The 26,220-nt window shown below is 40.8% G+C and overlaps 1 protein-coding gene across 2 annotated transcripts in view; it reads right to left on the reverse strand.

Annotated features, from left to right (window-relative positions):
* Nucleotides 1-3,387: 3,387 nt before the first annotated feature.
* Nucleotides 3,388-26,220, reverse strand: part of SEL1L (SEL1L adaptor subunit of SYVN1 ubiquitin ligase) — a 50,080-nt gene continuing 27,247 nt past the window's right edge. For both annotated transcript variants that reach the window (XM_045201301.2, XM_024567243.4), the window contains 10 exons: nucleotides 24,482-24,550; nucleotides 20,312-20,389; nucleotides 19,237-19,299; nucleotides 17,910-17,997; nucleotides 17,451-17,599; nucleotides 16,296-16,461; nucleotides 15,676-15,750; nucleotides 14,742-14,914; nucleotides 10,346-10,474; nucleotides 3,388-7,829 (listed from right to left, as the gene is read on the reverse strand). In XM_045201301.2, coding sequence (XP_045057236.1) covers nucleotides 7,620-7,829; nucleotides 10,346-10,474; nucleotides 14,742-14,914; nucleotides 15,676-15,750; nucleotides 16,296-16,461; nucleotides 17,451-17,599; nucleotides 17,910-17,997; nucleotides 19,237-19,299; nucleotides 20,312-20,389; nucleotides 24,482-24,550 — 1,200 coding nt within the window. In that variant the 3' untranslated portion in view covers nucleotides 3,388-7,619. The remainder of the gene's footprint in view (nucleotides 7,830-10,345; nucleotides 10,475-14,741; nucleotides 14,915-15,675; nucleotides 15,751-16,295; nucleotides 16,462-17,450; nucleotides 17,600-17,909; nucleotides 17,998-19,236; nucleotides 19,300-20,311; nucleotides 20,390-24,481; nucleotides 24,551-26,220) is intronic.

The following is a 26,220-nucleotide window of genomic DNA, read 5'->3' on the forward strand; positions in this document are numbered from 1 at the left end:
CTAGCATTTGGAGGCACAGTGAACAAGTCGCTTAGCCTCTCTAAGCCTCCGTCTGTTAAATGAGAATGACGTAAGTAGTACCAACATCATGAATATTTAAGATTAAATTCAATGGTGCATGTAAGCATTTAGTGCTTGTCACAGTCACATCGTGGTCAACCAAATAGTAACAACCCCCAAGAGGACAAGTGCCTGATCTTATTCGCCTTTTTCTTTTAAAGATTTTATTTATTGATTTTTAGAGAGAGGGGAAGTGGGCAGAAAGACTCGGAGAAAAACATCCGTGTGAGAGAGAAACATTGATCAGTTGCCTCTCGTATGTGCCCCAACCAGGGACTGAACTCGCAACCCAGTGTGTAGCCTAACCAGGAATTGAACCTGTGACCTTTCGCTTTGTGGGACTACGCCCAATCGAATGAGCCATACCGGCCAGGGGTGATCTTATTCATCTTTGAATTCATGGTGTGTTTCAGTGCCTGGTGCATAGTAGGTGATCAATAAAGGCTGTTGCATGAATAACAACGTAAAGCCCTGTTAGAAACTTTGAAGTTGACCTTTTTAAAATAAAGGGCCACTGTACCAGTAACTTATTTGGAGACAAGCATTTTAGGATAGCGGAATGTGTCATTTCCCTCAGGAAGTCCTAAGTAAGAGTGGAGTGTCAGTGAGAAAACACGTCAACTCAATTGCTTTCGGCATTTAAGACCTACAAGGGCCACACCACTTAGTTCGACCAGTCTCAGGATGCATGTGTACAGCGAGTGCCGTGCCCAAGGCCAAAGCCCAGGCCAGAACTCTCTACCCCTTGACTATGGCATCGTTCCCGTCTTCCTTGGCATTTTAGGGCCATCCTGGGAGGTCAGGACTGATCACTGTTTTCTTAAAGGTACTGGGCAACTCAGGAGAGTCCATGGGAGAACCTGTAAAAATGCAAGACCTAAATATGGGCCGCGGAGATTGTGTAGACCTTCCCTTATATGTCTGCCCCATCTGTCATCATGGCTCTGGCACTGGAATGGTGACCCAGGTAAAAAGTCCCCTTCATTGGTGATTATAGGTCTAACAGGGTGCAATTTAGTTTTTCTGTAGTTAAGGTTTGAGGTTTTATCGCAGTTCACAGGCCTTTCTTCTATTTCACTGGTCTAAGGCATGAAGATCCTGTTTCTAAGTAACTTTACTTGTTGTGTGAGAGATAATAGATTCTTTTTTGGTTTAGGGAACTAGGGTACACAATGTATCAAGTTAGTTCTGCAGTTTTAATTACTTTTAAGTCTCAAATGAGTGATGAAATACAGATACCAATTAAGCAGGCTTAAGGCTTCTTCAATTACTTTTTCCCTTTCCTTTGAAATACCAAAGGCCGCTGTTTACAGCTCCAGTGTGGCCAGTTCCACTGTCGACATCTCTCTCTTCTACAGTCTGAACAGGGACTGTGGGAAAATAGTGTATGGCTGTCCCCTGTCCTGGCAGCAAATTTCCACACACTGTGTAAGATGTCACCAGCCAAAGCACACTGTGCAAACAGCATGCAAAAGAAAATAACAAGGATGTACAGGTGGAAAAAAAGTAAATTCTTTACTAGGGATAAGGGAAACAAGACCAGCTGGACAATTCCCTCTTCTTCCCCTTCCTTCCTTGTGCAACCAGGATTAGCTTCTATTCATTTCAAAGGATTTCATTTAGAGCAAAAAAAAAAAAAAAAATTAATTAAATTGTCAAATTTTCCTAAGGTGAAAAAAAATTACAGGCAAGGACATGGGAGGAGAGTGGGGAAACCCAGATATGCAAGCCCTGAAACTCACAGCTGTGCTTTCACACCTTGATACAGCTGTGCTTCTAAGAACGGAAGTCTCTGTCGTTCACATGTGAATCTTGCATCATGCAAAACTCAATGACTCGGTCTTTATTTTCAAAGTTAGAACCTGTTTAGGATCTCGTATCTACTACTTACAAGACTTGGCAGAAATTCTTTTCAATTCTGACAGATTAATTAATGGAGTTCTATGGGAGGCAGAGAGAAAAAAAAAATCAGGTCGAGCAACAACTGAAAATATTTCTATGAATTTCTGACCACATTTTACTCAAGTTACATGAGAAAAAATTATGTGGAATTTAATACACAATTCAGTATTAACACTAGGTCATGTTTAAAAGAAAGTAATCCAGACAAAAAATATTTCGCCACTGGGAAAGTCAGAGGTTTGCTCAAAGTGGAACACTAACAAAAAATCGCAAGGTTGGTGAGATTTCCAGGATCCAACCATAAGGTTATTTAATCTGACGGCTGCCAAAGTGGTGGCAGAAACGATGTGAGAAATGCAGGTATGGGACCCATTCCTTTTGAACTGAGAGATTCTAAAGCTCATTTAATGCTACTTGACTATTCAAGCATCCGGTAAATATCTAGAATGGAAAAATCTCCTTTTTTTTCATAGATTTTAACTACAGAAATGACTTCTGGTTTTTACTTGCATATATCCATGTATTTTCCTGTGACATAAGCCAATTTGAAGGCCACTATAACTGACCAAAATTAGTGTGGTAAAGAGTTAAAGGAGAGAGGCTGTTGCTCAACAAGCCACATCCAGTGAAGGCGGAGGACCCACTGGATGACTTGGTCAGAAAGGGGCTCCGTGGTAAACAGGCGTCACACCCAACTGCAGGCTGGACGCTGCCAGGGCTCTGACGTCTGACTTCCCCACAGCTTTCATTTTAGCCAAGGCCAGTCAAGGACATCTGCAGTGGCTGGCTGTGGTAAAATGTGAAGACATCTGGGGTGGCTGGTTGTGGTAAAATTTGAGGTCTAATTTCTCACTTGCCGCAATATGCACCATCAAGACTTTTTATCTGACAACCTGATGCTTTTAAGCTGGAAATTGTAGCTCAATTTCCTTTTGAAATTGGCTGCTAGGAAGTTAGAGCCAGACTTCTAACATGCATTCAGTTCACTCCTGCTTTACTACCATTTTCTTTTTCCTATCTCCTTTATTTAGATCATACGGCTTTTTCTACATACATTTTATCCTTGTATGTGGCTCTGTAAGCCCTCTTAAAACTTTTCGGGACAAGGTAATGCATGCACAAACTTTAGATACATTTCACTACCATCAGGACTAAAGTGGATCATGCTTACTATGTATCACAGGCTGACTCAAGTCAAAGATCTGAGGTTTTTAAAAAATGGTAACATTTCTTAGCAAATTCATATTTTTCCTATAGTAAGACTCAACTTGAATTTCAGGAGTTATGAGTAAAGAAAAGATAGAGTCAAACTACCCCAAATAAATGTTTCCAGAGGCTTCTGAAATTCCAAAAAGTTTCATTAAAAATTGAATCGTTCGTGTTTATAACACAGTCTGGAAGAAGGTACTCGGCTATGGCACATCATAGCATACAAGGTAACCAGAGGTGGAATCTTTATTTCACAAGTTTCAAGATACAGTACAAAACAAATCTGTACACCTCTCTATTAACAGGATTTGTTTACACAATTATATTACACTTCACCAGCCTTTATACTGTATTTAATTAAATACAAAATGAATTTACAAAAAAGTCTACCATGGTGTTCCTTCCAATGCCAGCTTATGGTTTTTTTAAAACTTCTAAGTATTGATAGTGGTTATACCTTGATCATATCAACGTTGGTCTAATAGTGTTAGCTTGCTCGTCATTCCAAATAGGAAAAACAGTGCATGGGAGATGGCTCCGTGCACGTAACCAAGACGTCCTTCTCACACGCACAAAATCAGATTTTTTCTTGTGCAAACTGTCACTTTTAAAATATACATCTTTTCTACTTGGGATATTTTAAATTTTCTTGAAATACAAGTAGAAGGAGAAATTTAGCTTCTTTTCAATGACTACTACATATTAAAAATCAGGTAGTGCATCGGACAATATGGTATTCAGAAATTTATATTATAATTTCATTTACATTTGAGAGCAATGACTGATAAAAAATATTTTCATGAAAATAGAAGTTTCTTTTGCTCTGATTATTCCTTGCACATCTCCAGTCATAATGTTGTGCAACATATATTAAATTCACTTTCAAACAAATACTAGTTGTCACTGGGCCAAAGGTAGCCCGTGCTGCTCTTCCCGGCAGGCAAAGGGTCTGTTTTATCTGAAGCATTCTGTTTTGAAATGTGCATGTGAAATGGGAGTCCAAACCTCTGTGGAGGGTGTGTTTCCCAGATGTAGCCAGACAATGATACAAGTGCTACACACACAGAGAAGAGCTGTGTCTTCCTTTATGGGCTTGCATGCGTACTTCCAAAGCACTGGTTTAAAGAACAAACATGAGATGAGGAACAAAGGAGGGAAAAACAAAGCAAAAAAAAAAAAAAATCCTTTAGTTTCTTGGAGGCAAGAGCAGCTCTTTAATTAAATAAAGCATCCGATCATCAGCAGATCACAAGTGAAAGTTTCTAAAACTTCCCATCGGTACAGAGATAAAACAGCTTGGCAATAAAACCCTTACACATTAACCTTATGTGCACGAGGGTGACACATCGTCAAGAGTATTAAGATTAATACAAGTTTATCTCATTTAAGTGTTAAATAATGAACTTCGAAAAAGGAGTTTTGTATTACTTTTTCTGTGCCTTTGAATATTAACCAAAAATAATATAAGCCTCACTCAGAAAACAGAAACAAAAACTTGAAACACAAAAAAGGAACAAACAAATATCGCTACCTTTGCAACATAAAATGAGAGCAAAAAAGACTCTGAAACACTTGACTACACACCACGAAATGCACGAGCGAGGATCACCTAAGTGGAGAGCTACTCCTGTCGGCACCTGTGCAGGCAGGCAGACTAGAGAACGGACAGGGGAGACGGGCTACCACGGAGAAATGAAGCCGCACTCTATCTGCTAACTCTAAAAGCTAACGTTAAAACTCCTGAATCCTGGAGTTAGTGTAATGTCACTGACATTAACTAGCTCTGGTTACTGTCATTTTATTCAAATGGATGCCATTTGATTAGGTTAAGTATTGAGCATTATTTTAGGAGAAACATCAAACCCAGTCCCTATTTGCTTAGGTATCATGAAAGTTTTTTTTTTTTTTTTTGATCCTCACCTGAGGGTATGCTTATTGATTTTTTTAGAGAGAAAGAAAGGGAGAGGGAGAGGAACACTGACATGAAAGAAACATCGATTAGTTGCCTCCCGTATGTGCCCTAACCAGGGATCGAACCTGCAACCTAGGTACGTGCCCTGGCCAGGAAACTGAACCCGCAACCTTTTGGTTTACGGGACAACGCTCCAACTAACTGAGCCACCTGACCAGGGTGGGAGCAGAGTATTTTGAGACAGTCACAGGACTGGCATTGTGAAGCCGTAGGAACTAAGTTATTTTAAATACACCATTCAAATTTCTAGAAGCAAAAGACCCAGGGTAAAACAGGAAGAGGAAAAAAGCCGGGAAAGGGATATTTGGAATATTAGTAATAAAAAGGGCATGGCAAGTGGTAAACTGATAGGAAGTTAGTTATTGCGTGAAGAACAAGCCTGCCCTTTCCCATCCAGCTTTTGGTAGTAGTGCATAGTTATATGCCATATTTTTTCAAGGTATTGATGGAGGGAAGTAAACGTGGATAAAAATTCTACTGAAGAAGAAATTACGTGGATGGTAGAGGGAAAAAATGGGAGCTTAGTCATCTTAGACAATTTTAACTTTAAATCAATTAAAACAGTTCCTTCGAAATGAAGCGTAACTGCTACCGAAGGCCGTGCTGATTCGGAAGGGCCGGGAGGAGAGGCGGTGAGGACAGGACACCCACAGAGCCCGTCAGCTGCACGCAGGTCTCTCATCTCAGAGCAAGGGACCGAACACGCCTTAACATGTGTAAGAGCTGCCCCTAACGGCATTATACTTTCTGAGGGTGTTTCCTGCCTTTCAGATGTGCTTTTGGACATAGGGTCCTCACTATGACCACCTCTTCCAATTTGGAAGCAATTATCTGAGAGGAAACTTTGCTTACCAGGTTTCTCATAATACTCTAAACCAAAGCAGACAACGTCCCATTTAAAGCCTTCACGTTCATTACAGACTATTTAAATCTAGTTCTAAATACAATCCCAACTTCAAGGACCAAAGTCTTACAACTCTACAGGTCATAAACTTCTCAAGGTTTCTGGCAGAGGAGGGACTATGGAAAGAGAGTAAAAAGGTTATTTAAACAGACTGTGGTCGAAGGCCTAGAAAGCCCTGCTCAGGTGCAAATGCAGCTTCAGACTAAATACAGGCTGGTGACCCCCCACCTGACAATGAAAACAAATGTAAGTTCCCGGTTTACTTTTTTCATTTGTATGGTATGCGATGTTCTTGAGTTTTTCCCACTGTTGTTTTACATACAATTTACCCAGACAGTTCTCGAGTGAAATAGCCTCTATTCTCCCAGTGCTCACAGTGGGAGGGTGGTGAGTAGGATAGCTAAGCAAATGACTGACTTTCTACTGTAACATCAAACTGCAGAAATAAAAATCTACCTGAACAGCATAAACAGGCTTTGGCTTTCCTCAACCTCTGAGCTTCACGCGTCTCAGCCTCTGTGTCTCCGTTTTAGGACGTGGTGCGGCGTGAGTGCAGTAACGGTGTGCACCGTAGGCCAGATCTTGGCAGCGGTACTTCGTACTAGAGGACTCAGGAGGGTGATCTGTTCTTTTGCAAAAAGAAATGCAAACTAGAGAAATCCTGGTAACAAATGCTTCGACTTTTGGGAACGTACATGTACGATCTTGGTACCCCACGCAGGGTTCTATAATATCGTTTCCTAATTTCTCCCTTCTACTCCATCCTCTGACTTCCTCTGGCTCTGCAGTCAAAACAAACAAATCACATTAAGCAGGTGGGGAAATGCACACGTTAGCTCAAGGAGTCAGTTACAATGTGTTCTATGTATTCCACTCCAAAGAAATGACGTTCACATACAACTCTTTAACAAGGCCTTTCAGTCTTTGAAGGAGAGAAGTATGGTGTAAACCGTGACAATGACCAATGGTCAGACACTTCCCTTCCTTCCCTTTTAAAACGACAAAGATGCTGGATATGTATACTTGCATACGGACTGGTAAAAGTTTCTGTTTGGGCATTCTGATACACTTTGAAGACTTTTTTCTTTTTCTTTTTTAAACTTAAAAGGCAAGTTCTAGTTTCAGACTTTCCAAACATGTTAAGGTTAAACTTGCAACTAACCGGGGCTTCCTTTTCACACAGATCGGGTTTTAGTGTCGATGCACAAGTCCTTAAAGGTTGATCGGAGAACTTACGCACGCTGAGAGAAGGACTGAAAGGACCCAGGAAAGATAGCTGGAGACAGCAGACATTACTTTGAGTGTCTCACATGTTTCCAGGAAAAAAAAAAAAAAAAGGAGAGCCATTGAGAGTTGTTATTCCAAACGGCACTGAAACATTCAACTCAGTTTAGGTAAGAGTTACTTATCCCTGAAAATAAAGGCATCAGATTCTAAGCAGCTTTAGGAATTCAATGCTTCCTTGTGCCTCTTCCAGGAGGTGGCCACTGATCCAAAGTCCCAAATCAAATGCAGGAGTTCTCTGCAAACAATTTCCTTGCTTGTCACTGACCAGGGCTGGACACGGCGCTGTTACTGGGGTGGCTGTTGCTCTGGCGGCCCCTCCTGCTGCGGTGGTGCTGGCCGTGGCCCCGGCGGCCTGGGTGCAGGCAGGTCTTGGTGCTGCCGCTGCCTGTACGCTATGACTGTTCCCAACAGCAGCGCGATGATAGTCATGAGGTAAAGGTCCCACTCCGGCCCCAAAAGCTGGTCCATATCAAGCTGGGTGAATAGATCTCGAACCTTAGTGGGAATAACATAAAAATCATTATGATCACTAAAATGTCAGAGGAGTCAGGAAAATTACATCACACATTAAGAGATAAATACAAAACTTATTAAAATAATTGGTTTTAGGAACATTTTGCAAAATTTTTTTTTTTTTTTTAAAAAGGTTTTAAAAGCCTTCAACTGAAACTCAAAAATTAATGCATCTTGGAAACTGAGCTATTATTTCATAACGGTTGACTACATTATAAAGTGTCTGGTAGGGTTTCTTTCCATCTGGAATCTAAGGCACTAGTTTCCAACCACTTCTCACAGAAAATATTTGAAAGGAACACTGGGGACAATGGCGGGCCAAGGGGTGAAAAGAAAATAAAAAGTCAGTATCCCAGCACACCAGACGAGAAGCTCTGTTCTGATGACAACAAGACTATTTTATTACTTCTCTCAGGTCTGCCATTGAAGATGGCAGAATTCAAATGTTTAGTAGCTGAATGAACACTTTTTAAAAATTTAGGATTCCACTAAACACTTAACACCTGAATTTAAACTTAAAGTTATGTTCTTAGTCTATGATATTTTAACTGTTCTAGTGTCACTTAAGAGAAGTCATTCCCATTATTTTCTGACTGCTACTTAGTCACAAAGAAAATAAACATGGAGTACAGTCCTTTGTGTTTTAGTAAAATTACATTTAAAAAGTTCACATCGTAAGCCCTGGCCAGTGTGGCTCAGTTGGTTGGGCACCATCCTGCAAATCAAAAGGTTGCGGGTTCAATTCCCACTTGGGGCACAGGCCTAGGTTGTGGATTCGATCTCTGGTCAGAGGGCATACGAAAGGCAACCAGCGATGTTTCTCTCTCACACTGGTGTGTCTCTCCCTCTCTTTCTTCCTCCCTTCCCTCTCTCTCTGAGATCAATAAGCATGCCCTCGAGCGAGGATAAAAAAATAGTAAAATAAAATGTTGCCATAGTATATATTTGTAGGTACAGGCAATGTATTTTTCTGGAAAGGAATTACAAGAAACTATTAACTGTGTTTCCTGGGGAGGGGATGGCAATGGGAGATTTCATGTTTCTCTGACTGTTCAACTCTCTTGCCATTAATACTCAGTATGTTGTGTTGCATGATCAAATCCTACTCTGTAATCGCCAGCTTATTAGTCTTAAAAACTGTGAGGGACAAGAGTCTGGAACGGTCCTGTAGGGAAGCAGCATGTTGCCCCACTGTTAGCTGTCTAGCTGAAGGAACGAAGAGCCCTTCAGTCAGCAGAGGGCACAGCACACCCTGGCCCGTGCTATCAGGCAGTTAGAAATCCGCCATTACCAATGCACAGGCAATGGGAAGGACAGAGCCGAGGTCTCCAGTCCTCTGGAGCCCCCCCCAGACCCTCAGTCGCATGGGCTAGGGCTGCAAGAGGGGGAGGTCGAATTTCTCGTTGTAGATGCTGCGGCACCATGGAGCACATTTATATCTGTGTAACACAGGAGAGAATCCATTCTGGAATCCGATGACGAGACAGTATATCCATCTGCTCTGAAAGACGTTAACTAAGGGTTGCAACACCACCCTTTTCTGGTCCAGAATGGATTAAAAGTTAAATAGCCCTTAGTTCTGCATATATTTTAAGACTTTCAGAGTCAAATGCTGTACTAGTTAATCCATTATGAGGAACTATAGGTATTGGAAACAAAACGTAAAATGTAAAACTGGAGACTCAAGAGCATCTACATATAAGTACTGTTAACAAAGTTGGTAGTTTTGAAGACAATGGCTAACCCATCTCCTGTCTAGGTTCTACCTTTAGCTTATTTAAATAGTTTCAGATATTTTTAGAGAACAAACACTGGTGGTGGTTTTAGCATGTTTCACTATCAGACGGATCTAAAGTACAACGGCCTGGGCAGGTTATCAGGTTTTACTTCTTCTTTTTTTAAAATTCTCTCGTTATGAGAGGTCTGAGTCACTGCTAGGCAGTCAGTCATCTGATTTAATGTTTACTGAATTTAGTTAACTACCGTTTCAAATTGCCATGGGTTAGTCTGTTTTCCCCAAATCAGAAAACACCTGCATCAATGCAAAATGCTTTAGCACTGGGAACCACTTGTCAAATGCTACCTGAAAACTGTAACTGCAGGTGGCTACATTCACCCCTCACCTGATGAGGTCTGCAGGTACTTCACCTGGGGAAGAAGGGAAGCGACCAGACACTTGCAGAATACTCCTCCCCTCTCCCCCAACATTTAAAACACAAACCTCCACCCGGCTCGTGTGGCTCAGGGGATTAAGTACCAGCCTGTGAACCAAAGGGTCACCAGTTTGATTCCTAGTCAAGGGCAGATGCCTGGGTTGCAGGCCAGGTCCCCGGTTGGGGGCACATGAGAGGCAACCACACATTGATGTTTCTCTCCCTCTCTTTCTCTCTCCCTTCCCTTTTCCCTAAAAATCAAAATCTTAAACAAAAACAAAACAAGCCTCTGGACTGAGGTCACACATCACCTGTATTTAACTGACAGAGGCAGGGACCACTTACGTTTGTTTCCCGTATGTACTGCAAGAAGTAGACGACACCCAATTTGCAGAGCGCTAGGAAGACTGGAACTTGTGCGTCTGGGCTGGCTTCCGCTGCCATGTCATAAAAACGTTTTGCAAGGTGAATATCCTGTAAGACAGGTCATAACCCAAAATTTATCTCTTGTTAAAAGAAGAATAATTATTTTTTAGTTTACATCTTAGAAAATTTATTTTCCCTTTCAAGTTTCATTTTTAAATTTCCCTTAACTAAAGAAAAAAACCCCAAGTTTTAACTGGGTAGTATTTCTTTAACTGCTTAATTTGGAAAAACTTAATTGAGAAATTTTAAGACAACTCATGTTCCCCGAATCTGACATCCACCTGTCGTGCAGATACGCAGCCTACATTTTAAGGCTTTCAGAGTCAAGTGCTGCACAGTCTCCCAGCTACACATAACACTGTTAACCTGGATGTTTCCAGGGGTGACCAGTAGGGTGCAAGTTAATTTTTTTCCTATTTAAAACTTCCTTCAATTCCCGGTTTCAGTTTGGAGCAGTGATCTGTAGAATGGAGTAGACGTGTTCCATTTTAGGGGACAAGATTTTCCATGGGCCACTTGCATGGGCACTGTTAAGGGACTCGCGTCCTGTGCCTCCCAGTCTCAGACATATTTCTGTGAAGGGGGAAACAAGCCATCGTTAATTCCGGCCCAGGCTGGAGTACTCAGGTGTATGTAGAATGGGATGGTGGGAGTTGTGAGGTTTCATTTACCAGCCTTACTTCTTCCATGCCCTGACCATTGCCAAACATCAAACTCCTAGGAAAGAATTCCGTGAGACATGGGAGAGAAAGGCTTAACATTAAAAATGACTTTTCCACACATTTTAACATAATTACTTTCAGCCATTCCCTACAATGGGTACCTAGGGTATGTTATTAATTGAAAAGAAGAGCACCTTCAAACAACAGTAACAGTATGGTTAGTGTCTTTGATTAAAAAAATACAAATACTAGCATTTTTTTTTGGACTGCCATAATTTTCAAGTTCCCAGATCATACTATGTGATAACACACATTCTATGAGTATGAGTAAGTAGGGTAATTAAATTGTAGCTATCAATTATATCCTGAGCTATTTATTCCAATTATGACCAATCCTCATTGTATTTACTTAGTATTTTTCTATTTACACTAGGTGCTGATTAGTTTTTAGTAGTATAAATGTCTCTTTCATTTAGAAAATAAGAAAAAAGTACGAAAAAGGTCATTATGATGTCTTATAAAAACTAACGGACTGTCATTTTAATACATAATTAATTATTCTTAAAAGTTGAACCCTAGAGCTTTGCCTCCTCAATGTCTTTTATCACAGTCTTTATTCTCAAGAATTTATATAAGCTATACACTATATTAAATGAGATGAGAAAAGCATATCGGTTCTTGTTTTTTAAATATATATACATTTTATTGTTTATACTATTACAGTTGTCCCAATTTTCCCCCCTTTGCTCCCCCTCCCCAACCCCCTGCTCACAGACAGCCCCCACACTGTTGCTCATGTCCATGGGTCATGTGACTCGGTCCTTTGTCTACTCCCTCCACCTTCTTACGACCAGTGCCAGCCTCTCCCCTCCCCTCTTACAGCTCTCAGTCTGTTCCTTCTGCGCCTCGGATTCTATTTTGCTCATTAGTTTATTTTGTTCCACAGTTTCTTGTTTTATAACCTATTATAAAAAGTGTTAGAATTGTATAACTTTAATCTTGATTCCTTTTAGTAAATTATTCCTAGGTGTATCCCAAAGAAGTCACCACGTATGTGTAATTTATATTAGCAATCAAACACCCGTTGCTTTTATTTAATTAGAAACACAGCCGGACTCTCTGTGGGGAGCGGTGGCTGGGCTGACCGAGCTGACGGTGGGGAGAGGCCTCAGTCGCTGTGGTACAGGACAGAGACCTTCCACACACTGAATGCAGCTCTGGTCTTCATGATCGATGTTCGAGGACCTAACAGCAGTACACATGTAAAATACCAAAATTTACATGTGATACTATAATCAGAATAAAACCAGTATTCAGATGTGATAAAAAAGCTCTCTGACCAAAAACGAACAACTGCCCCTTAAGAACGTTAGGTCAACCAAGTGCTTCGAAGCGGCAGAGTAAGGGGTACAACTGGTTATTTGACAAGCTTTAGTGAAGCTTTTTAGGTATTCCTCCCAAAACCTGGGAAAAGGAACGACTCCAGTGACGAGGGACACATCCTTTGCAAGTCTCTAGATTCCAGTTCTTTGCTTTCAACAAAAATGGAGAGGGATCTAACCACGTTATCAGGTGACAGATCATTAAAAATAACTAATAATGACAGGTCACCGATTCCTGACACATATTATGCACTAAATGTCTGTGTATATGTTGAAGCCCTCCCGTCCAATGTGATGGCGTTAGGAGGTGAGGTGTTTGAGAGAGAGTTAAGATTAGATGAAGTCACCAGGGTGGAGCTCTTGTGAATGGAATTAGGGTCCTTTTAAGAGTCCCCAAGGAGCTTGCTGTTTCTTTCTTGCTCTTTCCTCAGGGAAGGACAAAACCCAGGAGACAGCTGTCTATGATCCAAAAAGTGGGCCCTCAGCAGATTCCACGTCTGCCAGCACCTTGACCTTCAATTCCCAGCCTTCAGAACTATGAGAAATAAGTTTCTGTTGTTTAAGCCACCCAGCCTATGGTATTCTGTTATAGTGAGCAGCCCAAACTGACTAAGACAGCATATAACCCTATAGCGGTTTAAAGAATTAAGTGATCCTAAAGACTATAATAAAATTCTTCTCTTTCCCATGTACTTATTTATGTGAACAAGTTCCAGTCAAATATTTCTACAAAGGAAAAGTACAATTAATGCTAAATTGACTCATGATACTTAAACTAATTTTTAGAAAGTGCTATAGTCATCTCATTAAAAAATATATTTTCGATAATTACCATAAAAAGTAGAATTGTATCAAAATTTATACCACTGTTAATTAACAATGTGTTCATAATTGACCAATTATGACTAATTATATCTCAAAAATTTTCCTTAGCACTTAAGAGCCCATAATCACAGGACATAAAATTCAAAACCTGAGTTTATATACCTATTTATTTAAGATAAACACAACAGAGTGAACAGTAAAAGAGCTAAGCTTTAAAAACATTACATTAGTATAAAGTTCTATGGGAACAGTGAACTGAAAATATAAATTCAGGGAGAAAAGGAAAAGATGCGATATGCAGTTCAAGAATTTGCTGTATATTTTTAAATGTGTTCCTTTTTTTTGAGAGACAGAGGATGGGGGAGAGGAGAGGGGGGAGAGAGAGACAGAGAGAGAGACACTGACTTGCTGTTCCACTCATCCACGCATTCATTGGCTGGTTCTTGTATGTGCCCTGACCAGGGATCGAACCTGCAACCTAAGCGTATCAGGATGACGCTCTAACCAACTGAGTTACCTGGCTAGGGCTGCTATATGTTTTCAAAAAATCAATAACGGGTGCATCAAATTATTTAGAGTAATTTAAACTAAACTTAAATCAATTTAGAGTAATTTAATAATTGTTATTTAAACTAGCTAGAACTTAAACTCTTTGAAACTTAAGATGAAAAATTTTAAATGTCAACTTAAAAATGCACAAGATAATAGTTTTCAAAATTCTTTAAAGGCACACAGGCAAAAACTTAAGACCATGGGTCTAGAGGCTGTTAGATTTCATTGGGTTTAAGAATCAGAAATAAGGGGGGCAGGGCGCGTTGAGGACTGAAGGGATTGGGAAGTATAGATCGGCAGTCACAAAACAGACACAGGGTTGCAAAATAGAGTGTAGGAAATACAGTCAATAATACTGTAGTAACTTTGTGTGGTACCAGGTGGATATTGGAACTATCAGGGGAACACTTTGTAAAGTATATGGTTATCTCATCACTATGCTGTAAACCGGAAACTAATACAAAATAATATCAAATGTAATATTATTACATTTAACTGTAAAATGTAAACTGTAATTGATAAAAATTTTACAAAAAGCAGAAATAAGTTTATCAATAGTAATCATCTTAATTCATTTCAAAATAATTTAGAAAACAAGAGAATCTGTCTGATCATGGACGGCTTTTCAAGTAAGGAGTTATCAATAGAGGCCACACTGCATTTCTGTTTCCGGCTTAATATCCCAAATATAACATTATGGATGTCAGTACGTGTGTGAGCTGGAAGATGAGCGAGACACAAAGGTAGTCTTCTGCAATATTACAAAACTGTCTCATAACTTAATATCTGAAATCTGAGCACATTCCAAAGAAAGCCCAGTTTCTACAAAAATGCAGACCTTTCCCCCAATCACACTGTATATAATTCAAACATCTGCTTTGCAGCCACGCTCACCTGTTTGATGCCCAGGCCTTTCTCATGCATGTACCCCAGATTAAACATAGCCTGTGCACTGTGCTGCTGCTCAGATGCTAGACGATAATGAATGAACGCAGTTTCGTAATCTACGTCGGTGCCAAATCCATAGAAGTGGTAGTCTCCAAGCTTGATTCTAGCCACGGTGTAACCTTAAACAAAAGTGAAATGCAAAACTGCCAATAAATAAAGTATTTAAAAGAGAGCACACTGTTTTTTCTCTTCCTGTTAATATGCTTACATTAAACAGAATTTAATTTGTAGTGCACACACTTAACAACCAACCCTTCAGCCAAGCTATAAATTCAGAAAAATGTGAACTAGAAGTACTGCTCTTTGGAAGAAGGCTTTGTAATAGGCGGGGAGAGGTAAAACAAGGTGGGTGGTGCTCCTATGCCTGCAATAATACTCTTCAAGCGACCATGCACTATTCTATGATGTCACTTACACTTTAAAATAGTTCAACGGGATTATTGTTTATGCTTGAAGGAGGGATAGGAGGACAATTTGGAGAGTTGTATGTGTGAGAAAAAAATATTCAAACAAAACACAAAGGTTAAAATCTTTTGGGTTTTAGACTAATATTCCATTCTACACTCTATTCGATTCTCATTTATACAATATATTGGGCTCAAACTGAAAACCAGAGATAAGCCACAACATGACATAAGTGTCCAGTACAAGCACCTTGCAATTCAGCTTAGAAACCCTGGGACTGGAACTTCCATTTATAAAATAAATATCGATCACGATGCAAACAAGTTAAGCAATGGTTAGTGTCTCTGCTTACTTTTAATGTGATGAATGACAGGACTTAATCTTTAGAGGAAATAAAAAAACGAAAGAACCCAGAAAGTTAAGAGAGGGGCCTGGGTGAAACCTTCTTACCCTTCAGGGCGAACCAACCACCCACCTTGAGAGGCGGCCCTGTTCCAGTGCAGCAGAGCTCTGGGGTACGTCTCATTCTCACCCACAATGGTTGCTTCCCCTACAGGAAAGATGTGATACAAATCAGGCATTTACAGAAAGGCACCAGCCTTTCAGGCTTCATTTGAAAACTAGGGTGCATATGTGGAGCACTATTTAAATAAGAACTGGGATATTACAAATATTAACTAGAAAATATATTGTAATAAAATTAAACAGGTATTAAAATACAATACTGAGTTAAAAGGAATCACTGCATTTAGGACAGCATTACGTCCTGAAACATGTTTCATCCACAGAACCAACGATGAGAATGACCACTGAGCCACTCCTGGGGATCTACATACTGCCGGAAAAACAATGTTTTATGTTGTATGTTGAAATGTATTTGCTAAAAGTGGTCATTTTATGTCAGATCTATTTCCACTGTAAACTCCGTGAAACTGATTTGGATGGCTTGGGGATCTGAGGTACAATAACTTAAGCATGGGTGGCAAGTTCTGTTTATAACAATAAAGAAGTTTCTTTGTGCTCATCTCTTTAAACAGGTAACCTGATGTGAGCCCTTGTGTCCTGAGCCCCAGGCAGGACTCGGATGAACCTTACTCTGGTCGAGAATGAAGGCCGCATTGCTCTGGGCCACTTCATAGCCTTGCTCTGCCAGCAGGAGGTACTGGATCACCGCGGCGTTGTAGTCGCCTTCTTTGTAGCTGTTATAGGCTGTCATAAGCCTCTCGGACCAGCGGCCCCGCTCACAAACATTCTTAAACAACTGTGTGAACAGGAAAGGAAAACAAATAAATAAATAAAAGAGCAAGAAAGATATGCTAGAAAATTAGTTTTTCACAAGGGCAACAAGTGCGTGTTAAACATGCTCTCTGAATGTCTGGAATTTTATTAAATACTATTAAAGTCTGGGATATATATATATTTGAACCTTTCACTTAAGTCTTTAGAATAGCATACAAATAACAGCAAACAGCCCTGGCTGGTGTAGCTCAGTGGATTGAGTGCCGGCCTGCAAACTAAAGGGTCATGGTTCAGTCCCCAGTATAGGGTACGTGCCTGGATTGTGGGCCATGTCCCCACAGTTGTGGGCATGTGAAAGGCAACCACACTGATGTTTCTCTCCTTCTCTTTCTCCCTCCATTCCCAAGAATAAATAAATAAAATCTTTAAAAAAAATAGCAAACAATTTATGCTGACCAGATACTGCTCTAGTAATTTATGTATAGTATGTATGTTAACTCACTTAACCCACCCACGAAGTCCATGAGGGCGCACTCTGTAAGGTGAATCCTATTAACACCCCATTTTACAAGTCAGGGAACTGAGTATAGAGACGTTGGAAACTTTGCTGAGCGTGTATCAGTGTCACTCTAAAGTGTCAGTTATCAGAGAGCTAAAGACCAGTAGTTCCAACAGGAAGGTATTAGCACCCTCCTTTGCAACATTCATTTAGCAGACCAGCATATGCTTTTTTGACACTATGTCTCATATACTGTCTTCTGTGCTAGAGAGACAGCAGCCCACAATGTCTGCCCTTGTTAACACTGATTCTAGTAGAGAGGGACAAATGAAATAAATTAGCGTGATGGTCACACACTGACCCTCACAGTCGCCCTCAGCACACTAATGCTAGCAGGCTGAGTCTGTTTCTACTCTAGAAGAAATTGCACAAAGAAACCCAGAGTTACAACGGCAGACTTTCCTACTGAGCAAATTAATCTCCTGTACAGAAGCTGGCAGAAAAGCCCGTACCTCCACTGCATTGTGACATGATCGCATCACACCTGTGCCACTGGCATGCATCTGTGCCAGGTTGTAGAAAGCCAAGATATGGCCTCCCTGAGAGGCTAAATTAAAATACTTCAAGGCCTGTTTGTAATCCCTCTTGACTCCAATGCCATCTGTAAGGAAAACCACATGAAAGTCAAGAATAATCTCAAGTAAGATTTAGCTAAAGCATCAGAGAAGTAAAACAAAATAAAATTCACAACTCTTACTCAGGAAAGATGTAAACCCTATCAACAGAGATCTGGGTATTAATGCACATTAACATAATTCACAATAAGAAACAAGATGCACAAATCACTGAATTGGGAGAACACTGATCAGCCAGCATCCACTAGCTCTCATTTCCACATCATCGTGACATCTAGTGGAAACAGGTAATTAAATTATCTTGGTGTGCTCGCCCTTAATCCCACCATTACTTACTGTAGTACATAGAGCCAAGCTGTAGCTGTCCATCCACCCAGCCTTGTTCGGCAGCTTTCTGAAAGTACTTCAGTGCCAGATCGTAATTCTGTAAGAAGAGAGCATCATCTCATCACATGATCACAAGACGAGAAAGCTCAAAAGGCTGATGTAAGCGAGAGGCAGGAGATTCATTTGTTAAAAAGAATTAACAAAGCACACAAAATGTTCTCAAAGAGCCATTAAAAATGCTTTCTAGTCTTTATAATAGGTAGATAATAATATACTTGGAGTCATAGGAGGATTGGTATTTAAGAGTTTGGAGAAAAGCAAATCGAGTTTTGGTGAAACAGTCTGCGTGTCTGCTCTTCGCATCAACGCCAGCAGGTGGTACACAGGCACAGGACTTAAGAAACAGTCTTTTCTACTAATCAACCAATCCCTTTTGAACCTCAATTTTTCCAATATGAAATAAGGATAATTATTCTCTCTCTTTCCCTGTGTTCTTTGTGAATACTATATGATTGGTTCATTTCAAATATCATATGTATCCACAGGGGAAAACTGAAACAAAGATCGATGCTGAATTTTACTATCCTAAAATGACTGGAAGGAATCAAAATGAGACCACATTACTGTCTCTTATGCTAGGCAATGCCTATAGATTAGAATCCCAAACCTGGCTCTTAGTTTCAGACCCAAGTAGAAGGAACATATTGCTTAGAGACTCCATAGAGAGGAGAGACGAGGACAGCAAGGAGAATCCAGGTGTCCCACATAAGGAAGTAGCACTTAAGAATGAGAACAAAGGCCCAGGAAAACCAAGAGAGCTTGCAGCCACAGACTTAGGGAAGAAACAGTTTATGCGACACAGAACCAAAATACGTCAACTGGAGTGCCATTTAGGAAGTTTCTGGTGACCTGGATAGAGCAGTTACATGAGGCAGAAGCCTGACTGCTTTGAGCTAAAGAGTGAATGAATGGTAGCAGCTCGTACAGTTCCTCCTTCGGAGAAACCTGGCTGTGCAGTGAAGGGGTACAGAGAAGGGAGGTGGTGGCCAGGAGGGCAAAGGGTGGGCCAGAAAGCTTTCCTCCTCCTACACGGGAGAGACCTGAGCATTTTCTTGGGCTTGAGTGAAGAAGTACAAGGGAGATGTTCCAGTCTTGGAGAGAAGGAAGAGTAGGCAGGATAGAGAGCATCAGTGAGAGAAGGAGAGACAACAGAAAGGGTCCTGTTTGCTTACAATGAAATGGCCTATCTAGGCTGACTGGAAGTTGGTCCAGGAATGCTTCTCTACCTCACCAGCTGACCACCTGTTAGAATCAGAACGTTAGACGGCAAACTTACAACTTGAACTCCTCTTCCGTAGAGGTAAGCCATTCCAAGCCCGCTCTGTCCAACTGGGTTGCCCTGTAAACCAGAGACAAAAGAGGAAAAGAATGTATTACAAAACAGCCAAGACTAAATGTCTGCAAGAGGAATAATTTACAAGCACATTCAAAACATGTTCTTAGCACTTTTCAATTCAAAACAAAACTTTTTCCTTCCTTGTCAGACTAAACATAGTACTGACGTTTAGATGTTTGGGGGCTTTCAATAATTTGCTGAAAAAGAGCAAATATTAAAGTCATTTACAATTAAATCTGGGTGGCTTACCTTTTGACCGTATGTTCCATGAATTTATAATATAAAACATAACTAACGTATTTCAACTTTTAATAACTGAAAGTAGGTCACCTTTTTGGAGTGGTTTTTCATTAGTAACTTCCCTCCCCAATAAAGAAAGACCACCTCATCGGGGAGAGTTAACCATGTAATACTGGGACCAGGTGGCAAAGACATTCCTAACATGACTGGCATGTCACAGACGAAAGACAATCACTGTTTTGAGACTTAACAGAGAAAAATCGAGAGTTCAACTCAGAGGGACAGAAGGCGTCTTCAAGAGGACAGAGCACCCCTGGGAAACACTCAACGGACATCTGGAACTACGGTGACAGGCAGCGGGCAGAGAGGTGAGTGTGCGCACATGTCGCTTTCTCTGCACCAGAGCGAGCCTAACCACGTACCGTGCTTATCAAAAGTACCCAATTACGTAAGTTTTAAACCTCAAGTTGCAACACAGATAAGGTAAATTACGTAACCCTCAATTCCACTACTAAAGATCAATTATTTCCCTGATCAGGAAATTTCCCAAATTTCAAGAGAAACTTAAAATACAATCTCATCCCTAAAACAAAAATGAACTGCTTTCTATTGGGAAGATTTTTTTTTCTAGTCAATTCATTCACATGACTCATATTTACACAGATGCTTTGAACAGTTTGTAGTATGACTGGGTTCTCACTAACCCTTTAATGTGACACACATGAAGATGATAACACTGTGGGGCACACTTCAGTGCCCTGTCACGAGGTCTTACCATGTCGGCCGCCTTCTTGAAGTAGTGAAGAGCTGTCTCATTACTCTGAGGTACAATATCACTGCCCTCGGAATACATCTGCAAAACAGACCCCGTCATGTTCTTCTCCTGTCTCATCTCTTTCTGCTTTTTGTTAGACCTCATGAAATCTTTCAACAAAATTAAAAATTTCCTACAGAATATTTTAGACTTAAAAGCAGAACCTTGCAAAGCAGACATTTTTATATTATCATACATCCTAAGTCATATCTAATTTATGACTTCCTTATAAGCATAACTGCATAAAATCAGTTTATAGATAAGTCTCAGGAAAAGAAATCTTTAACTCCAAGGTGAACCTGTTTTTCTCACTCTATCCCAAGTCAGTTAGATGGGGTGGCAGACTGCCTGGGATCAGGGACTAAATGAGGCACAGAGCGCTGTCTGCGATGTTCTTCCTTCCTCTCCTACCACCACTTTCCCCAGGCCAAGATAACGGGTGGTCAAAGTCCAGGCAAAGAAGTAACTAAATGGTTATTTTAAAATGTTTCAAGCACCAAATGGTTAGAGTATCAGATATGGAACATGATAAAGGACAAAGAGGAAGAACAGAATGACTAATACTGTTTTTATCCTACACATTAATGACAAAGGACATCATTTTTGAGGTAGGGCAAGACAGTAATATAGCAAAAATTGAAAGGTATCAATTGAAAAGTTCTTAAATGCTTAACAAGAATAGAGAGGAATACCACTTAATATCTGAATGCCAAGTTCTCAGGCCCCAGCTAACTAATTGTGATCATGTGGCGAGTACTGATCAGATTCTCCTGTTTGGAAAAACCTTTGAGATATAGTCTATCTGAGCCTCCTAACCTTAGGATTTGGTGGTTAAAGATGAAAATACGGATTGGTCTTCCAGTCAAGATGGCGGCGTAGGTAAACGGCTTTTGCCACCTTGCATACCACACTAAAATTACAACTACACTACAGAGCAAGCATTATTCAGAAGTGCCAGAAATTGAGCTGAATGGAAGCCCTACAACTACGGAATTAAAGAAGAAACCACAGTGAGACTGGTAGGAGGGGTAGAGATGTTGAATGGGGCTGGTCCCACACCCACATGTGGTGGGTAAAAACTGGGAGGGATATCCTGGGAGTAAGAGGTCCCAGCCCCACACCAGGCATCCAGTCCAGGGTTCCAGTGCCAGGAATACCCCATAACTTCTGGCTGTAAAAACCAGTGGGGACTGAGGATGAGGAAGACAAACTTCTTGAGTCCCAGGCAGTTCCTCTTAAAGGGCCTGTACACGGACTTACTCAGACTCATTCCCTCTGAGCCAGCACTGAGGCAGCAGCTAGAAAGGCACCAGAGACATATGGGCAGGAGCTGAAGTGTATGGCATCAGGGCAAGAACTAGGGGGGTGGTGTGGGGGAGGAGGTTTCTCCCAGATAGAAGTGCTGGCAGAGGCCACTGTTCCTTTCCTGAGCCCTCCCCACCGAGCTGGCAGGCAGGCAGCATATCTGAGACTCCATCAACTTGGCTCACAATGTTTGCCCAATACCAGTGATTTCCTGAGGCTTAGCCCTGCCCAACTTTCAAGCCCACTGAAGCTTTTCTATATGAATGGCTTGTCTTGGCTCATGCTTTAGATGATCCTCAATTCTCTCAAACAAGCAGCATCTGGCCTCAGCAAGCCCTCTCACTAAGTGGCCCCAGGCCTGGCACTAGCAACAGCTGACCTTGGTTCACAGCTTGGCCTCACTTGGGCACATCCAAGCTTAGCACAAGTAGCAGCCATCTGCAGATTGCTTTGTAGCTTATGCTGGGTGGCCCCAGACACAACACAGGAGGTGGCTGACCTTGGACTGTGCCTCCTGGGAGGACCCAGATCCTGTGCACCTAGTGGACAACTACAGACCATGTCAGAGCACCACCACCCAGCCACCTCCACAAGTGACATACTCAAGGGAAGGACTCAGAGGGCACTGGAGTCCTACTTAGGTAAGTATTGCTCCTCCACAGTGGTCAGAGGCTGGTGGTCAGTGGTCACAGCCAGTCCTTTCAGCTGATCAGCCTGGGTAAATCCCTCCCATCGACCTGCCAACAGCAATCAAGGCACGTTACAAGGGGAGGGTGTAAAAAGCCCACATGGTGGGTGCACCTCGAGTACATAGCTTGGGTGATGGGGAGGCTGTGCCACTGGACCCTACAGGGCACCTACTGCATTAGGCCACTTTATCAAGCCAGGGGGACATAGTAGCTCTACCTAATACATAGAAACAAACACAGGGAGGCTGCCAAAACGAGGAGACACAATATTCTGGTTTCTCTTAAGATTGAATAAATCTTTCACCTTTTACAAAATGAGGAGACAAAAAAAACATGTCCCAAATGAAAGAAAAGAACAAAACTCCAGAAAAAGAACTAAACAAAATGGAGACAAGCAATCTACTAGATGCAGAGTTCAAAACACTGGTTATAAGGATACTCCATGAACTTAGGGGGAGAGTAGATGAACCCAAAGAGAACTTCAACATCATAAAAAAAGGACATGGAAATCAGTCTGAAGTGAAGGATACACTAACTGAAATGAAGAACTATTTTCAGGGAATCAACAGTAGAGCAGATGAAGCTGAGAATCAAATCAGTGATTTGGAACACAAGAAAGCAAAAAACACCCAATCAGAACAGCAAGAAGAAAAAAGAATCCAAAAAAAAAAAAAAAAAAATGAGGACAGTGTGAAGAGCCTCTGGGACAACTTCAAGTGTACCAACATTTGCATCATGGGGATGCCAGGAGAATAGAACAGCAAGAAATTGAAAACCTACTGAATAAATGACAGAAAACGTCCCTAACTTGGGGAAGGAAATAGACATACAAGTTCAGGAGGCTCCAAGGGTCCCAAACAAGATGAACCCAAAGAGCCCACACCAAGACACATAATATTTAAAATGCCAAAGGTTTAAGAGACAACATCTTAAAAGCAGCAAGAGAAAAAGTTACCTAAGGGAGCTCACATAACACTGTCAGCTGATTTCTCAACAGAAAACTCTGCAGTCCAGAAGGAATAAGCAAGAAATATTCAAAGTGATGAAAAGCAAGGATCTACAACAGAGATTACTCTACCCAGCAAAGCTATCATTTAGGAGTGAAGGACAGATAAAGAGCTTCCCAGACAAGAAAAAGCTAAAGGAGTTTATCACAACCAAACTAGTATTATATGCAATGTTAAAGGATCTTCTTTAAAAAGAAGATAAAAATATGAATAAAATGGCAATAAATACATGTCTATCAATAACTGAATCTAAAAAAACCCAAAATAAATGAAAAAACAGAACAGCAACAAAATCACAGATACAGAGAATGTTTTGATGGTTGCCTGAGGAGAGTAGAGTGGGTTTCGGGGGGATGGGCAAAAAAGGTGAAGTACAAATTGGCTGCTACAGAATAATCACGGGAATGTAAAGTACATATAGGGAATAGAGTATCTAAAGAATATATATGTGTGACCCATGGACATGAACAATGATGTGGGGACTGCCTGAGGGACTGGTGGGGTTTGGGTGGATGGGGGCAAAGGGAGAAAATTGGAGCAAGTGTAATAAATAGCATAAACAATAAAATATATTCTAAATTAAAATAAATAAATAAAATAAAAAATACTAATTTGTTTCCACTATAATAGCTTTCAAAATAATGAAAAAGGAAGTTATGAGATTGTGCCATGACATATGGAATCTGTTCATTAAGTCTCTAGACTTAAACATTCTCTTGAGAAACGGACCGCAGCACCAGGTGGGTGATGGCTACACCTCATTTAAGACAATGGGAGGCCTGCAGACAAATTCCAAATAAATCTAGTTAACAGGCAATTATGACGGACTGGCAAAAACCTGCACAGCACAAATTCCTCGTTATCCCTACGATGCACGAGCAGCAGGAGCTCAGACAGTGGTAGCTAACATCAGTGGAGAATTAACATACCGATGAGCAAGTGCTATGTTACACTCGAGTCACCGAGGAAGGTGCCGCAGACTGGCAATGCCTTAAGACATGCAATAAGCTTGCACTGCAACTTTTATTTCCAGTTCATTTTTGGCAAATTGCAGATCTTGGATACAGAATATGTACTTACTCTGCCAACGCCTCTTGCTATTTCATAACATATTCACAGGAGTACAGTACCTTTCCTAAGAAGGCCATAGCATGTGAATTGCCAGCATTCGCGGCTAAATTGAAGTAGTCAAATGCTCTCTGTGAGGAAATAATTTATTAAAATAATTAGTTTTTAATAGAATCCATCCTTGGCTTTTAACAAAAATAATTATTTCAGGAACATTTAAAAAGTCTTGTAATACTGCAGTGTCTCAGTTTAAGTGAATGGCAACAGGACATCTACTGGCTGCTCCTAGGTACCCCGCCACCCCCTTTTCCCTCTCACATTCAATCCATCACGAAGTCCTGGTACCACCAAATACATCCTGAATGCAGCTACTATCCTTCACCACCACAATTCTAGTCTAAGCTACATCATCTCTCACCTGAACTTCTCAGGTACTCCCCTCCCCTCCCCGATCTCCCTACTTTTATTTTTGGGGTTACCCAAAGCAACTGCTCTTTAATCTCAACCTGCCAGTCTTTACAGCACTCTGCAGTACTGTAGGGAATATACCGACCGACGTGACCAGACACTGTTTGTCTTAGTACAGCTAGCTTCCTCTTGCTCCTTGTACTCTGGGCACACCAACTTCCTTCCTTCCTGCCTCAGGACCTATGCACATACTGTTCTTTTTGGCCGGGGATGATTTTACCTCCAGGCTCAACTTTAAAGTCAGAGACAACTCACTTCTCTCCTTAGAGATAACAACCACCTCCTGCTCATTAATGTATTATTGGCCCCTTTCATTCTCTTTAGTGACAATGATCACAATTTAATACATATATTTTGGCATGATCATTTAAAAAATATCAAATACTTCTACTAAACTTTAAGCTCTGTAAGGACTCAAGCAATGAAGCTATTCCGTCCAGCATTATATCCGGAATGGCTAGCAATGAATGGCACATAGTAGGTACTCAAATATTTGTTGAATTAATACAGTTATGTACTGGGAAATCCTTTTCTTCCTGCTTTGAAGCCTGTGAAATAATTTATCACTGTTTACTTGCTTCACAGGTAGGCAGCATACACCAACAAGAATATTTCAAAACTTGCTTATAAAAGGTACGCAGCAAACTTATCCAGAATTCTGGTCTTTCACCTAACATTTTTATTAACCAGTTTATCTGATGCTTCACTGGCCTAATGACATACATTTTAATGACCTGAAGACAAAAAAAGCTGTCAAAATGCCATCTGGATTTTTTAAAAAACTCAGCTATTTGCCAGTTTTGTAAGTGTATTTTGTTACGATCTAATTCTTAAAGTTGATAGGATATGGTATATAAAATAACCTTAACTGGAGTATTTAGCTGGCATGGAAGAAAAGCAAAGCTTTATGAGTCTGACAAAATTAATTGAGAAGTTACTGCGTGCTGCTAGACACTGGTAGGTGCTGGCAATAAAAGTGGCAAACAAGGTAAACATTACCCACGCTTTTTTGGACCTTAATGTCTAGCAGAGGAAATAACTCAATTAACTAATTTACATAATTAACTTACTTACAATGGACAAGGGCCATAAGGAACACAGATTTTCAGAAATCCTAACTGTGGTACATGACCCATTCCTGGAGTGGAGTGGGGTCAGAGGAGATATTAGGAGAAAAAGATATTGCCGTTGAGTTCTGGAGGATGACTAGGATTTAGCGAGGTGAAGAAAGGGGTTGGGATAACATTTACTCTAGACAGATGGACTAGCATTTGAGAAGCCCTGAGACAGAGTGGTTCTTGGTATTTCAAAGACCTGAGAAAAGGTCCGTTCG

The sequence above is a fragment of the Desmodus rotundus genome, chromosome 7 (assembly GCF_022682495.2).
Source record: "Desmodus rotundus isolate HL8 chromosome 7, HLdesRot8A.1, whole genome shotgun sequence".
In the NCBI taxonomy this organism is placed as follows: Eukaryota; Metazoa; Chordata; class Mammalia; order Chiroptera; family Phyllostomidae; genus Desmodus; species Desmodus rotundus.